The sequence below is a fragment of the Chinchilla lanigera genome, unplaced genomic scaffold (assembly GCF_000276665.1).
Source record: "Chinchilla lanigera isolate Chin_1 unplaced genomic scaffold, ChiLan1.0 scaffold00001, whole genome shotgun sequence".
NCBI classification, from domain to species: Eukaryota; Metazoa; Chordata; class Mammalia; order Rodentia; family Chinchillidae; genus Chinchilla; species Chinchilla lanigera.
Genome location: NW_004955402.1, coordinates 4966451 through 4983719, shown reverse-complemented (window position 1 = coordinate 4983719; position 17269 = coordinate 4966451). Strand labels below are relative to the sequence as shown.

At 45.2% G+C, this 17269-nt stretch overlaps 1 protein-coding gene across 1 annotated transcript in view; it reads right to left on the bottom strand.

Moving 5' to 3' along the window:
• L3mbtl4 (l(3)mbt-like 4 (Drosophila)) overlaps positions 1 to 17269 on the bottom strand; it is a 240963-nt gene that overhangs the window by 184696 nt on the left and 38998 nt on the right. Inside the window, 1 exon segment of the mRNA XM_013518523.1 lies at positions 13468 to 13579. Within this exon segment, the coding sequence (XP_013373977.1) occupies positions 13468 to 13579 (112 nt within the window).

The following is a 17269-nucleotide window of genomic DNA, read 5'->3' as shown; positions in this document are numbered from 1 at the left end:
ACCCCGGAACACAGCCCTCACCCTCACTGGGGGCCAAAATCCTCTGGCATCTCAGCTTTTCCAGACTGTCACCAACATTGAGCACTGCACGCTCAGAAAACACCTTGCCATGACTCTGCAGTTGGAAAACGGGAGTCCCGCAGGCTTTGCACATCTAAGCAAAGAAAGGCAGTCTCCCAGGAGGCAGACGGCACCCGCCGTGGTGAGGAGAGGCTGAGGCAGCGGGAGCCCTGCGGAAGGATGGGGACACAGGTGTCCAGGGCAGGACAGCCAGGAGCAGCGGAACAGTGTGACCCTACGCGCTGTGCTCCTGCTCCCGGCTGTGGGTAAAGCTGGCCACAGGTCCGCCGTTCAGCAGGCCAATCTCCCTCTCCTTCTTTGTCTCTCTCCCTCCCTATAACTGATGCTGTGTGAGCCCTAGATTTCTCTTGCTTGCCAATGAAGACCCATGACAAAAATTCCTCCAGCAATTCCTTTGAAATCTCAAGTCCCACTCCACAAGGCAAGGCCAAGCGGGCCCCGAGAAGCTCACAGCTAAAATCAGGAACCTGCGCCTAGCAGGGCTCTGGACAGCCAATCCCTGCTGCTTGCCCTGACCCGGACCGCACCACGGCCTGTTGCCTGGTGTCTGTCTCCTGCTGGCGCTGGCACGAGGCGGCCCTTGCCTGTGCGGCTGCATGCTGTCCACTACCGTGTCGGCCTTTTCATCCAGGTGGCCCAGGGCCCACCCAGCTGAGGCAACTCCCCACCCAGACGTCCACAGGCATAAACCCCTCCACCATCACTGCTGCCCGGAGTTCCAGGTCGGCCCCGGTCTCCCTCCGGCACCCTCTCTGCCTTTTTTTCTTGGAGCCAATGCAGTCTTGCAAGCTGAGCTGAATACTGCTTTCAGCTCTTCTCAGTCTCTCTCCGTGGGCGTTTCACTGGTGAGGGGGACCGCGTACTTCGTAGAGAGGGCTCAGCTCCACAGTAAGACGTGCAGCACACGACCTGGGCACAGCATGACTTCCCATCGAGTCTGCCAGGCCGCCCCGCCAGCTACCCCGACAGAAAAAGCGCAGCGTCTCCAGTTCCAGGGTCTACTCTGCTCCCTTGTGCGCGGTCTGATTTATTCCCTGTGTACAGCAAGGTTTCCGACGTTCATCAGAGAAACCCAGAGATCCCACGTGTCCCTCCCTGCACCTGCTTGTTTCAACGTCAGCCAGACTTCAGGCCTAGCAGAGTTATCCCCTTGTTTCTGCAGCTTCCGCCTGCTCTGACCACCGCTTGTATGATAAATATTTTTAAATCGTAACCATGGATCTGGAAACATTAGCTTCTCCTGTCTTTGCCTTGCACAGTCCTTGTTCTGTTTACTGCGTCCAGCCCTTGGTAAAACCAGTCCCCACAAAAAAGGCTAATTTGTAACATTCTGCAAATCAGTGAGAATGGAAAGAAATGTGTTGTAAGAAGTAGTAAAACAAGGCCGCCTGGCTGCTCCGGGCGGACGGTGCCCCGGGGCCCTTCAGACAATGAATTCAAGTTCACCACCGAGGCCAGCTGGCCCTGCACGGTCCTGGAGCAGTTACCGCACCGCTCAAGTGCAGATTCTTCTCGCAGTCAGACGAGGCAGTATCTACTTGTTATGATGTCCACCACCCTGAAAACTTAGTGTGGGGTGGAAATATAAAGGTCACTGCCAACAATCAGGCAATATTCAAGCCTGAGAAGTAATCGCTGCCGAATTGCTGATTAGGCCTAGCATTTAGCCAGTTTCTCTCCACTTATCTGAATTATAACTTTGACTTCCTAAAGGGAAAATATCTTTGCAGGCTTTTAAGCTTGTGAGCTTTACTAGAAACAGTGACAAGATGGCAGAGCTCAACTGGAAATGACGGGAGAGACTGAGGGGGAGCCCAAGTCCAGCTGCAAATTCAGTTCCTCGGTCCCCGACCACATTGCAGGTGCTCAGCAGCTGCAGGTGCCGAGGGGCGAGGCCCTGCAGGGGCGAGGGGGGGAACGTGCCCTCTCTGCGCCGAGTTCTATGATGAGAGGCCCCAGGTGCCTGGACTACTGTACCGAGCCGGCTGGAAGGACCCCCGGGGAAGAACTTCCTACTGGGACAAGCAGGTGAAAGGACCTAGAAAAGCAGCCCACAGCCTTCACCAGGAGCTGGGACAGAGGGCGGGACCCGTGGAGACATCCGCCATCCATTTGCTCCCAGCCTTAAGCCAAAGGGGGACTGAAGGGCCAGGGAGGGCACGTGGGGTCAGAGGGAGATCTTGAGGCCTTTGTTCTTCAGGAAATGTGGGTGTTGGCGGCAACTGAAATCAGAATATGAAAATGAGCTTCAACACATGGAGCACCTGTTTTGACAATGATTGGTTTATGGGTGACAACAGATGAATTGAATGTACAGAGCAAGACACGTGTCCCTAGGCTCTCAGGGCGAAGCCCAGGGCTCCAGGGTCAGTGAAACAGCTTCAAGAGTTGCCAGCAGGAGCGGTCCAGGCAGACAGGCAGGAGTGCACCCGGAGGGAGGGACAACCTTGGCAGGAGGACACAGCGGCCACGGACAGAAGCACAAGGACAGCGAGGACAAGCATGGGGTGGGGCACATTCACAGAGGTCAGAGCTCTGAGCTTTCTGAGGGCAGCAGAAAGAAAGCACAGTGGTGTAAAATTGTTCTCTCATCCCGGCATCCCAGCTGCAAATGAGGAATAATCAGTGTGGAGCACAGCAAACAAGGAGATGCAATGATGTTTGCACAGGATTGGTCAGTCTGGGGCTTGGGGGTTTGCTATTGGTTGAAACACATCATGCAAGACACCGATGGAGTTCCCTTGTGTCTTCTGCTCCCAGGAGCTGTCAGAGGACTTCTCCTGCCTGGCTGGGAAGCAGGAAGATGAACTCAGGTCTCCGGATTCCTTATGCCGAGTGGAGTGGGCAGCACTCAAAATGCAACCTAGACCTCTCATGCTGCTGGCAGTTTTGCATTAAAGTTACATTATTTTAAGAGGAGAGGATTATTCCTGCGAAATCGCTAGGAACCATTACTGTGCAGAATTCCAACTATTCATTATCCATTATGTGTCCATTACCACGCTGCAGTCCCACTGTTCGTCATGAGTTATTAGTATCACGGCCTCATAATGGTCCTGATTCTTTGACACTGAAAGCTCTGCTACGATTCATTATGTCAATATTCCTGGGGAGAAAACATCATAGACAATGAAATAACGCATGGCTTAGATTATTCAAATATTATGTAATTCCCTCTGCCTTATACTAAGCATGCTGTTAATTAAAGGTGTACTGATAGCGCAGAAGCACCAATTAGCCCCATTTCCTATGTAGTTTATAAATAGCTACTTTTGTGAAGGGATGTGTTGATGGCATCTAGTTAATGCCCAGGGCCAATGCATGTTTGTTCTGCATAGAGAAGAAGTGATAAATAATCCTTAACAACAGTGATTTGCTGCCAGTAGCCATGCTATCAGCACATTTTTATTTATAACTCACATGTACTCCTTCATTTACTAATTTATAGAATGCTTTGTGAACACTTATCAAATGCCAGGTGCTATTCCGTGGGACCAAGAATACTCGGACAATGAGCTCAGTTATGATCTAGTGGTAGAGTGTAAAGAAGTAAAGCCAAGTATGGAGTAAGACAGGATGGAGGAGTAAGTTGGAGCTAAATTACGCAGGACCCAGTAGGGCGTGTGAAAGAGTCGGTCTTTTTTAGTAAACCCAGTGGGAAAACACTGAGAGTACTCAAGTTGTGGGGTCCAGCCCATGTGTCCGTGACCAGGGGACCTCTCTGTGTATGACATGGGCTGGCGGGGCTCAGGCAGGTACACAGAGACTTCCAGGAAGTGAGAGGCGCTGTTGGCTTTCATTAGGGTGGCAGGCATGAAGCTAGAGCAAAGCAGCCGGGTGGGAGTATGTTATGTGAAGTTAGAAGCTGTCGGACATGGTCTTCGGCCATATGTCGCAACTCTGAGATGGGTAGATTTTAAAAATGACCCCCAGGTTTCTGGTTTGAGCAACATGGTGGATAAGGCTGCCCTTTATTAAAGCATGCATGCTTAGGGAAGAGACAGGTGTGGTTGGCTATGTGCATGAAGGACTTCAGTGCATGGCACATTAATGTGAAACATACAAAGGATATCAAGCAGCAGTTAAATATATGAGTCAAGCTCTGGGGAGAGGCCATGGCAATAGTCATAAATATGAAAGCTATGTGCAAATACACGGTACTGAAAAGCAAAGGAATGGATGGATGAGCTCACTTGGAAAGAGGAAAGCAAGTGAAAATTCTCAGCTGAGGCAGGATTTAAAATAATCCAGGGTGGGGCCTTTATAATATACTGATGCTTGCTTGAAAGTGAAATACAAAATAAGGCTTCATTCAAATCTACCAGAGAGAGAGAAGAAAGCCAGAGGCCCAGGATCGAGGCTTGGGTAGTGCCCTTTTACAGAGGGTAACAAGAAGAGAGGAGCCGACAGGAAGACTTCAAAGGAACAAAGAGTAGAAGAAAACAGGAAAGCACCATGGCATAGAACCCAGCGTGGCAATGACCGCTCCCCCTTCAAAGGGGAGAGGTAGGGAAACACGATGGAGTGGACAGCTGACCCCTCCCCTGGCACCCAGGGGAAGGCAGAGATCGCCTGCCAGCCTCTCCCACACAGACCCTCCTCCGAGCAGCCCATTAGCAGCAGTCCTTTCATGTTTACTAGAAATTTTCATTTTCTTACAGCACTGTAAGAGTAAGGCGTCAGCAGCGCATGCCGGAGTCCCAGCACAGGGCAGCGAACACCTACTACCCTTTCCAGCACATGTGGAGCAAAGCAGAAGCCAGCGCAGGGCACAGCCAGATGACCTGTGCTAGCAGTGAACAGGTATGTCCTGCTCCGGCTTGAAGGCCAGCGTCTCCACCCTCACGTGCAGATCTAGTTGAAATGCAGATGCTGACGCAGGAGGTCGGGGGCAAGGATGAGACCCACGGGTGCAGACCTGACTTCTGGGCGGACCTTGGGGTGAGTCTCTAGAAAATGCACACCTGTACAGGACCCTGCAACTGCCACAGCCAGAGGTGGACTGCGCACAGTCTGCCTGAAGTCCTGGGCCGAAGGCTTGTTGGACCACTTGCAGCTTATCCCCGGACTGCCTTTCCAACCGTCAGCACCGTCTCTGGGGTGGCCATCACACCCAGCCTCAGCCTCCACACCTCACCACACCATCCCATTGGCTCAGCTTCGGTTTGCCCCCTCTGTTTGCTTCCCTGAGACATGAACCACCCTCTGAGTTTACGGAGCCTGCTTTTCACGCCAGCAGTCCTGTGACATGGTCCTTGTGTTGGTTCTGCCAAGGAGGCAAGATCACACACACTTCCATGGCTCTGGGTGGAGGGCCTGGGAGTGGACTTCCGAGGAGCAGCAGCAGGAAAAGACCCACCCACAGCAAGGGCTCCAGCGGGGGCCTCCCTCCTGAGTCCCTCAGAGGCACCTCGTGGCTCCCACGGTCACAGCCACGCTCTGCACCTCTGCACCACGTTTTCTCCAGTCACACCTCCAGATAAAGAACTTGTGCGGATAACTTGTCCGAGTGTAACTGGCAGTGCAAAAGGGGCTGCCTTCAATTTAACAAAAAAGAAGACGTATACACACAAGTCTGGGCGCATGTACCACGCGCACCGTGCATGCATGCCCACTCACACACTGAAACAATGAAACCTGAAAGCCCTTTTGTCTCCATGTGATAGTAAATAGAGGCATTTGGTGTTTGGAACTGCAAATAAAACAAGGTATGGTATTTGCTTTCTCTAGGAGGAGGAAAACTGTTCCCGAGAAGCCATCTGCCTCTCCGAGTTGCTGCTCACAATGCTTGCTGCATTCCCGGTGACTTCCATAGCTCTTGAAGGTTTGCACTACAGTGTTGCATGCAGATTCTGTCTCCCCCACCGGACTGCAGGGGGAGGGGGGAGTTCAAGTTTTAATCACATCCCTGGGGCCCAGAGCCCCTGGAATGGTCTCTTCTGCCTTCCTGGTGCTCAGTAATAAAGCTGGTAATTACACAATAGCCCTTGCCTCTTCTACTTTTCTACTGAACATCTTATTTTATTAAAAAATACTACAGTAGACAGAAAGATGGGCTCCCGAAGATATCCACATCTTACTCCCTTAAAATGCTACTTTGCAAGGCAAGAGGGGGTTTTACAGGTGTAAGTGAAAGATGCCCAGGAGGGGAAATTATCTGGGCTCATCTGGTGACCTCCAGAAATGATAGCAAATTTTTGAAGAAGGCCGGAGTGTCAGAGAGAGGCAGGTTTGAAGACGCCAGTGCCCTGACAAAGGGGACAGAGGCCAGGAATGAAGCGGTCCATGTAGGCTGGACAAGACGGGATTCTTCTGAGCTTCTAGAGGAGCTGGCCCTGCGCACGCCTTGATTTCAGCTTAGTGAGACTTCTGATCCTTGATCAATATATCACACATGTGAGGTGTTCTAAGTCAGGGAGTGTGTGTTTCTTGCAGGAGCAAAAGAAAAATAATAGAACTATGTCTTGGAAATCAATTCATCTAGTGTCACCTACTTCCTTTTCAAAGAATAATGCCTTTCCGTGAATCTGTCACCCTTGCTATTACCAGAAATGGCACTGATTCTGGAACAGGGTAGGGGGAGTTTGCCATCTTGCCGAGCCAGTCTATCCTGGGGTATCTCAGTCCTCCTATTTACTTTTGAAAGATATTCTCCCAGTGGTAAAAATAGAGGCCTAAAAAGCAGGATGTGAGAAAAGGAGACGGTGCTCAGCATAATGAGCTAAGTGTCAGTACTAGCAGGGTCATTTGGAACATCAAAACTGCAGCTGGTCACAGTGCACACTCCTGCTCAGGCGAACAGCAGAGAACACAACAGCCTCCTCGAGAGCACAGAGAAACACGACCGACTGTTTGCTCTGAAGGAATTCACCGAGCCCATATCTGCAGCTCCTGACAGGAGGGAAGGATGGAGAGATAAAAGCCCCCATTATCACAGCAGGTCAGAGGCCCATGCTTTTTGTGCAAATATACAGCTCGGAATGAAGTGACTGGAGTGAGGAGAATGGACTGCCTGCTTCATGCACTTGGGGATGGCTAGTACAAAGTGCAGCCCTCATTCAAAGGCCCACGAACCCCCGGGGCACAAGCACTGCCTGCATTTCTATTGTGTGTGCGGCAAGCATCCGGGAGCACCGTTGTGCAGCATCCCTCAGCCTCTCAAATGCGAGCCCAGAGAAGGAGAAGAACAACGGTGCTGTCACAGCGCATCTCTTATTTAAGAAGTTTCCACACAGGCAGTGTTCTGCAGAGAAAGCTGTGAACGGTTCTATTTCTATTCGATCTGGCTCGTGACTCAGCCTATGCCCGCAGCCACATCATCACAGCCCAGCTGTCCAGAGGGCTCGAAGGGCAGGCTGGAGACACAGGGGCAGCCTCCGAGGACTCGGAGGGGAGCTGGCTGCACGGCGGGCTCTGTGGTTCATCTCCCGGGCCTCCCTGCATTCTGTGCTGTCGCAGGGCCCTGTTTCTGGGTACAATGACTTCAATAACAACGTGAAAAGTACATCTCGACTGGCAGTTCTTGGGGAATACCACTTGAGTGGCATGCACGTCCACTGTGCAAGAAATGCTCCATCATCTGGGAGGCCTGGCTACACTTGCACCGAAAACCAAGTCATTAGTGGAAATCCACTGATCCTAGGAAATACGCTTTGCTTGAATCTAGAAACTGCTGGGTACATGGTAGCCTTCACCTCTTACACTATTTTGACTGAATATCTATATTTATTTAGAACCAGAATGCAAATTAAAGGGAGATTTGGTTTGATTCAAAAATCAAATATTATACAGGTGTGGTGGGCACACCTGTAGTCCCAGAACTCAGGAGGCTGAGGCAGGAGGATGCCAGGAGTTCGAGGCCAGCCTGAGCTAAGTAGTGAGTTCTAAAGCCAGCCTGAACTGCGTAGCAAGACCCTTTCTCAAAGCAGCAACAACGAAAAAATCAATTAGAAAAATAACAAGGACACAAAACTAGTACCTGTGCTAAGACAGCAACAGAATATATTCATCACACAGTGTCTGTTAACATCTGGGTTGACAGATCTGAAGCCAGGCCTGGACCCGCTACCACCTGCTTCTGTGCACCCCTCAAACTAAAGAGTTTTCACATTTTTAAATGACTGGGAGAAAATCAGAAGAGTGCTGCTTCGTGACACGTGAATATGCCGTGAAATTCACCTTCGAGGGTTGCTGGTCGCCGTGATGTTGTCCCTGGCTGCTTCGGGATACACAGCCGCACCGAGCAGTTGTGCAGGGTCCACGCGGCTGCTGCCCAAGGCAGCTCCTCCCTGGCTGGGGAAGGTGCTGTCCTGGCCGGGTTAGGAGCGCGAACTGCAGAGCCGGCTCACCCATTTCCGCCTGCTCGTGTGCCCTGTGACCCTGCTACTTAGGCTCTCGGGGCGCTATCTCCTTGGTGTCCCCACTTCACAGGGTGTCGGTGAGGATGAAGAGAGGGGGGCAGCATGTGAGTCCTGCACAGCCAGCCCTCCCGAGTCAGCTGCTCGCTCACTCACGGCTCACCAGAGTCACGCAGATCCGCCTTCCTTACCGGGGTCAGGGCTCCACCTGCCTTCAGAGGTCTAGAAATGACGGCTGACACTAATTTACACTTTCACCAACTCTCCAGATTATCTTCTCTTTAACTGGTCATAATACTTTCAAGAACTCTCCCAGCCTCCTTCTCAAATGCAGACGGCCATCAATCACTGTGACACAATCCCATCTGCTAATTACAAGTTTAGCTCCAAGGACAGTCATTTTTAATGTTAGTATCTTAACCCCTCTTCATATTTCAAAACCATTTCCAAAAATGCATCCTGGTTAGAAATCTTAGCAATGAGATGATCCATCCCAAAGTGTGCTCCTTTCCTGACAGATAGTTAAAACCAGGAGTCCTGGGGGTCAAGGGAATCTCTCGAGCACAGGCAACTCTTAATTAAAGCAAACACTCGCCAGCATGGGCTCAGACTTTTCCCTGAGCCAGTCCACCTGCAGGTTTTGTGAAAAGCTTTTCGACTTACTGGTCAGACCTAAAATCTAGGATAATTCCTAGTCCTGTAAGTAGACAATTTACAGTGACAATTTCTCATGATCACGATGCCCTTATTTCATTTAGAAATGCCACAAATACATCCAGTTAATGCATTAAATATGAAAAGACTGGCTGAAGAGACTCCATTTATTAATGATTCAAGAGAACTTCCTAAAGCATCTATTTGGGATTCATTTATAATTCACTTTACAGCTTAGCTCTGGTTCCCACAGGGCAAATGTTTATCAAGTATTACTGTGTTTTAAGTCCTAGCTTTACATTTCCTTGTAGAAGAATACAGTGCTCACCCTTCTCCAGATGAAGGCTAAACTGTCTAAAAGCATCCTTCCATCTGTCTGTTGTAATTTAATGTGCATTTCCTGATAGGATGACAGTAATCGGCTTTCAGACATAACTGAGTACTCTGTACAGCCAAACAAAAGAATAATTATTAAGCATAATAGCTGGCCATAAGTTGAGCAAGAGACAAGGACTATGTCATAAGTATTTACTAGAGAGTAACCATGGTAATTAATAAACACAGTAATCAGCACAAGGGGAAAATGGCATCACAACATCCTGCTGTGGTGAGAGCAACTTCATAATTTGTCTACCAGAGAACCAACATGACCAAATAAATATTTTCAGAATGAAGCTCAGACCGTCCAGCCTGACTAGTGAAGATCAATGACAGCAAGAGAGTAGAGTATGGGGAACCAGGCTGTGCACTGCCTCACCGTGCAGCACTGACCACTGCGCCCTCCACACCCAGGAGCTTGTGGCAGCTGCTGGATAACTGCTGGAGTACAGGGAGCACTGGCTTTGGAGTTGGAAACATCTAACAATTCGAAACCCTGGCCAAATGACTTAGTTCTCCCTGTCAACTCTCCAGCAGAGGGAACACCTTCCTAAAAGAGTTGTTGTGAAGATAACAGTGTGATAAATAACATAGCCAAATGCCTAGAACAAAGCACATGCTCTGTGATGGGTGTTCTGCTCTACTATTACCGTTTCTATCAGTCCCGGTACCTACACCTAAAGGTGGAATACTGTTACCCCATTTAGTACTGCAACCACTGAGCCACAACTACTTTATCCCACCTCTCCTGGCCAAAACATCATTAGTTGCCATTAAAAACAATCATAATTCATATTTTTAGACTAAAAGAACATAAGGCACACTAAGGTAGAAAGATAAAACATTAAAAATAGACAATAACAAATGTTGGTGAAGATGTGGAGAAACTGGAACCCTCATATACTGAATGTGTGAATGTACAATGGTGCAGCCACCTCAGGAAACATTTTCATAATTTTTTCAAATGGTTAAATACATGACCCAGCAATTCCACTCCTAAGTACATATCCAAGAGAAATGAAAGAGTATACACACATAAAAATGTACATTAATAATAAATATTCATAGGAGTGCTATTTAAAATAGCTAAACAAAGGGGAAATGATAAACAATCCAAATGTTTATCATCTAATAAGTGGATAGGGAAAATATGGAATTGGGCATTCTTTGCAGATACAGGATAAGGATTGAAGTATTATACAAATGACAACATGGATGAACCTTGAAAACGTTACACCGCATGCAGTAAGATGTTACCAAAGGCCACAGGTAATAGGATTCTGTTTATGTGAAATGCCCAGAGCAGGCAACTCTGAGAGACAGGAGGCAAAGTACCGACAGCTGAGGCTGTGTTAGGAGAAGAGAGGGTAGGATGGTAGGTGACTCCTAATGTGGGTCAGGTTTCTCTCTGGGGATGATGAAAATATCCCAGACTTAGTGGTAATGGCGTACAACTCTGAATCTAATCAAATCATGGAGTTTCATGGTTTGTGAATTATACACTGAAAAGCTAGTGTAAGAATAGAACTAAAGCTGTGAGGACAGCTACAGAGGTGGGAGGCGACAGGAAGGAATGAAGTCAGTGTCTGGGGCCTGCTGCGCCCTGCGGGGCAGAACAGGAGGCGTGGCCCTGAGCGCAGGTGGTGGCGTAGAACCCGACCCGTGCGGGTCTCTGCTTCCACCACACCATCTGCCCTTGCACTCTGAAGTGGGTTATTCGGGTAAAATTAGAGCACAAAAGTAAGCAGGAGTAGGAAGGCTGCAACTCTAGAGCCTAAAACCTCTAAAGGATGAGGTTTGGACCCTGCTCCCCTATGTACCAGCTTGTGACCTTGGACCAAGCACTTGATCTCCCTGGGCTTCAGTTTCTTCATCTATAAAATGGGTACAAGGCCGGTACCTCCTCTCTCATGGTGTGATGGGGTACATTACTGCACACAAAGCATGTACACTGGTGTCCAGTGAAGACAAAGTGCCACCCTCACTGCTGCCATGGTTACTAAAGTGGCCCTTCTTTTTAAGGCAGTCAGACAGGCACGTGGCTGTCTCAGAGACTCACGTGGACCTTCCCAAGGGGAGCTCCTGGGGACAGTCCTGACGCTTCTGCTCTACCTGATCCTAACCCTAACCCTGTGACCTGCCAGCAGGACCCTCAGTAGTACAGAAGTAAAGATGAGGGACAGGGAAGGGCCATGGAATTTTACCAGGAAAGGACAGCAAGAGGCCGGGCTGAGCACAAAGCCTGACACCTTCGTGTACATTAGTCCAAGGCTGGTGAGATTCTGATCATCTAAATGCTTGCGGTAAGAATTAATCTCACATTTTGTAGGGCACCATTTCACAGTTAGACAGAGTGCCGCTTACATATCTGAATTTATCCTTACGTTCCCAACGTGACTTCCGTTTCACCCACAACCACAGGGATAACTACAATGTTTCTAGTCCTTTCAGTGGTACCACATTTTCAACCTTGTTCTTCTAATAGAGAACAAAGCAATTGCTATAAAAGAAATGAGAAGATTTATGAAATATTTGTTTGAGAGGATCAGCTAATTGCTTAGAGATTTTAAAAAAATCAAGGAGTTATAGTTTTTCAAATGATATTTCAAGGTTATAGGTTAAACCAATACGTTCACACACTAAACTCACAACAAATGATCCTTTGGATACTAGGAAATATGTCTTAAGAATATCAAAAAAAGCCTGTCATTTAAAAGTCTAGGTAAAATTTTATGTGTTATTAAAATGAGATTTTCCTACAAAGGCAGCAATTTTAAAGTGAAAGTTATTGATAAAATATAACTGAATTTACAAATAAATAAGAATAAACCATGAAAAGCTGCTGACAAATGAGAACTTAAGCAATATCCTTTTAAATTTGAAGTGAAACATTAAGAACAAGGAAGAAAACAGCTACCCAACACCATTATTATTCTCATTTGCCTGAAGAATGAAGGTCATTGCCAATATATGCTCTTGATAATCCACGGCCAGGCCAGACACACATCTCTAAATTTTAACAGAAAACATGTACTCATTTTCCCCATAAAATGAATTAGATATTGTTTTCAAATTAAGGATAGAGCAAGTGAAATTTCTTTTCAATTATATCAAGCAGTAGATCAAACAGATACAACTTCCAGTATAGCACCTATTAGAATTAGTTGACTTCAAATTCTTTATCATTATGAAAATAAACTGTGCTCAGGAGAAAATCATTTTTGAACTGTCATATGCTGTAAAAGATTTAATGAATTCCATAGAAGCTTTCAGCTCTCCATATAAAAACATAAAAAGTTCTCATTTTAGGGAAATTTCATTTTGAAGATGTGTATATTTAAAATGCCATCAACAAGGATAATATAGAAATCCAAGTGCTCACCAAATCTGTAATTCAAAACCTAACCTCTTCTTTTATCTACAGTGGCTAAAGTATTTTTAAAGTTTTTGTACCTGACCAAGAAAAAAGCAGACTATAAAGACTCAATTGTTCTTAGCAAGGTGCTTAATAGCAACTTGAAGAAAAATCTGAGAATGCTAAAAAAGAGGCCAAAAAAAGAAGAAAAGATAAAAGGAAGACCTAACAGTGCAAGTCTAAACAGCAAATCCAAACAAATGTAGTAGAATCTCCACTCCAAGTCAGGTGTGTCTGATTCAAAGATTTTTCCACTTCTCACGCAGAGAAGCTGGGAGATTCACTACCCAGACATGCAAGGAGAGAGGCCAGGCAGAGAATCCCTCTTCTCCTGCATCAAGAACTCGGAGCCTCTGAGCCAACCTCGTGTGGGCTCTGCTGCCTCCTGCATTAGGGACCCTTTTAGTCCTAGTCTCACCTTGGTCAAGGTCAGTCTTCAAGGTCAGATCCAGAATGCTTTTTCTGCCCCCAAAACTGTTATGCAAGTTCATTCAAAATCAAGGAGGGTAAAGGGAATGGCAGGATGAGAGAAAGCAGAAGCTATGTGGGGAACAGCATCACCATAACAATTTAAAACAAGTACCTTTACTCTTTGGTCACCGGCATCTATGACTGTAGCAACATCAATTAACTGGGGATTCCGTTGACTCGCAGCTTCAAATTTCATATTTGGCAGAAAGCCATGACGCAACTTCTGAAACATTCCAAATGCCATGGGTCATGCAATATTCAGTACTTTGGATTTTCTACTAATTTTTTCCCCAGAATATTGTCACTACAGCATATAGACCTTTAACAAAACTGGGATTTAGATTTAAGTGGACATTAGATTTTATGAATAATTTTTAATTCAATTTCTCAAAAACCTAAGGAGAAAGATCTTTTCAGCCATTTTAAAGATGGCTAAAAAGATAAAACACCAGATTAAATTATAAATCTATTAATGAACATGTCAAGGTTCAAAAGGTATTTAATTATAGTTTATAAGGCAGTGTACATTTTTCCTTTTTTTTTTATATTTACTTTAGAAATGAAGACACTGTTGACTATTCTCATTGCCCAGTTTAGAATAACCTAGGAGGGAAAATTGCTAACTAAATAATTTAAAAAGATAAACTACATGCTTTCTGCATCTAAATCTTAAACAAAAGCTGCACAGTTTCAACTGTTCAGCTTCTAAGAAATCACGCCAGGACATAATTTAAAACCATAAGCTGTGCTCCTGTGACTTCCGTGTAACATTACAGGGTTGAACTGCACTGAAGCTCCTTTCAAATGTTAAAATGCAGGGAACTTGGAGTCAATAGCGACATTCATAGAAACAAGAAGAAAGTGGAATGGGAAAAGAAGACACTGGGGCCTACCAAATCATTGTATGTAAGGAAATTAACTATCACAGGTTGAGGTCAAAAGATAACCCTTACTGTCTGGATAGGCTGGAAGAAACTTTCACTTTGAAAGCTATTACACAAAAGTGTTCAATTGACTTTATGGGAAATGAAAGTCTACTGAATTTTCCAATTCCAGGAACAGAAAAATAAAATCTGCCAATACAAAGGCAATAAACAATCAAGTCTTGATGCAGCATCTGGTATCTTCCTCTCCAGCTTCTGTGGAAGCACATTTTCTTTCCAAAACGCATTTTTACATCTACTAAATGGAATACATTGATTCTAATCAAGTCTCTGATCCCAGAAAATCTTTCTGTTCTTCCCAAGGTCGTGGTCCTAAACCACGTCAGTATCAGTTTAGTATTGAAGATGCCAAAGCCACAAACAAGCAGACTCCAAGATGACCCTGTGACGGCACCCGGAAGTTGCCCTTTTAGAGAAATCTTTTCAACATTTTATTTACTCCTAAGTTTCCCCTTGGAAAAGTAAAATGAAGTTTTGAAAGAAGGCAAGAAAGGAGACTACCAGTCGCCGAGTAGTTTTGCTTATTCTGCAAGTCATGAAACCCTCTGCAGCACCTTAGCAGTTCAGCTTTCCAAGCCTCTGTGGACCTCCTCCCCTACATCCAGCCTATTACAACCTATTTTCTAAAAAACTGAAACCCTCTTTGAGTCCCAAGTTCAAAAAGTTTGTAAATGAAATCACGGGGAGGAGTATGTATATTTCTGACTAAAGACATGTCAGGAAGCCTAGAGCACACAATTAGAATCAGAAGGGAGCAGAGTTCAAACATCACCAGTTTAAGCCTAACTATTTCCACCCATACTATTTCTATGAGGTCCCTTCTACAAATTATACTCTGTTTAACCCTGGAATAAGTACATAAGTCTAAATTTGAACTATAAAAATCAGCCTTTCAACAAATGCTAAAATACATGTTTCTCTCCAAATAGGTGAAACTGTGTACAAGCACATGTTAAGAGTATTTTATCACAGCATCACAGACACAGTTCCACAGTCCCTGAGAGACGGGGAACTGTGAAAGAAAGGTCAGAGTCCCCACTCAGCAGGCCACTGAAACCGGAACCAGAACTGAAACCAGAAACATGGGTCCTGGACAACCTGCAGCTGACAGGAACTTACAGTGCCTCTGGTGATTTCTCCTGTGTTTTTCAAGAAAGAAAATCATCCTCTACCTTCGCTTATAGGAACAATAGCAAATGAGCCACCTATTTTGTATTTTTAACTAAAAGTAAAGCGAAGTGCTAGGAAAATATCACTTGAATTTACAAAGAAAAATCTAGAATAATCTAAAACTGCTATACAATGGCTGGACTCATCAAGAATGCTCTCTGAAGGTGAGAGAGCATATCTGCATGGGAATTACCACAGGACGCTGTTGGAAAGCAAGCATGCATGCCTGGACTGACCATTTCAAACATGGTGGTGGGAATGCATTAGCCTGAGTGGCTTCCAGACAGTCTTCCCAGGAAAAATTTTCTGGATCAGGATATCCTTAAAAACTATATATATAACATTGCTCATAGATTCCCATATACTACAAAACATTTGCTAACACTATTATCTAAATCCCTCACTATTTATCAGGCTCTAGGTTGATCATTGGTCAGTTTTCCTTCACTGTGACAAAATACCTGACATGTACAGTTTAAAGAAGGAAAGGTTTATTCTGGCTCACGGTTTCAGAGGTCTCAGTCCATGGCTGGATGGCTCCAAGGCAGAAACCCCACGGTGGAAAGGCGTATTAACTTCAAGCTGTGAACACTGACCATCTTTCCAATGTTCCACATTAGTAGGTTTTTAGTCTCATTGTTAAATCTGTATTATTAACTCGAAACCATGAACACTATCATTCCAATTCCTCCAATATTTTGTATCTAGTAGGTTTTTAGTCTTATCATTAAATCTGTGTAACTAAAATTAACCAACATTGCTATTTATCACTGAAATTTAAATTGGGGTTGCAGTTTCGTGTTAGAGCACTTGCCTAGCAAGCACAAGGTCCTGTGTTTGATCCCCAAAACTGCACAAAAAAAGGTAAAAAAAATTCTTATTTTTAAATTTTCTAATTGGTTTTTACCAGATACTTATCTAAACTGTGTTATTCTCTTACCTTTCCAAGGAAGAATTGCCTGCATTCCTCAGCTGTTTTCTTTTTCCTTTTCTAATTTTTTTTTTTTTTTTTTGCTGTTTTAGTCTTATTATTTCCTACTTCCCTTAGGTTTACTGTATGTTTGTTTTCTCAGAGGAAATTATAAATATAATTTATTTTCATTTCTAAAAAATGATGCAAATATTTAAGAGCATGAACCTGTTGTTGTTGATACTGACTGCAACATTAAGACAGCTGAACTCATGTCTATGCACAATATAACGTATTTTTTCTCACTTTTACATTACAAAACTATAATTATAATCTGTCTATTTTGTCTTGATTTAATGGGTCATCATATTTCATTTAGGAGCTATTTCAAGTAGCTAGTTTTTACAGTTACTAAAAATATTAATAATACTGACTTCACCACACTGTCATTTCAGAATGACACGTGGTGTGAACAACTTCTGTTTCAGGACATGGGGATTTCTTTTCAGTGAACCCCAGAATCAGTGGAAGAGTTTTAGTGCATGTACATGTGCATGTGTATCTTGGAAGGCTTAATATTAATGAATATAATCCAGCTGTGTTATTCAAGAAATCTGGTTTCCCAGTATTTCTGATAATTTTTCCTTTAGTTTTAAACTTTTTACTCAACTGAAATATATTTATGGAAAACTATATACATCAAGTAGATAGCCTGAAAATTCTTCCCAAAACTGGAATACCTCTGTGAGCAGATGGATATCAAGCCAGACCATCACTGGAGCCACATCGACTCATCCTCTTCCCCACCCTGTCCCCTCCATTCCCTGCACCCCGCTTTTCCAGAGATCCTGCCCAGGCTTCTAGACTGGCAACTGACTTAGCTGCTTCT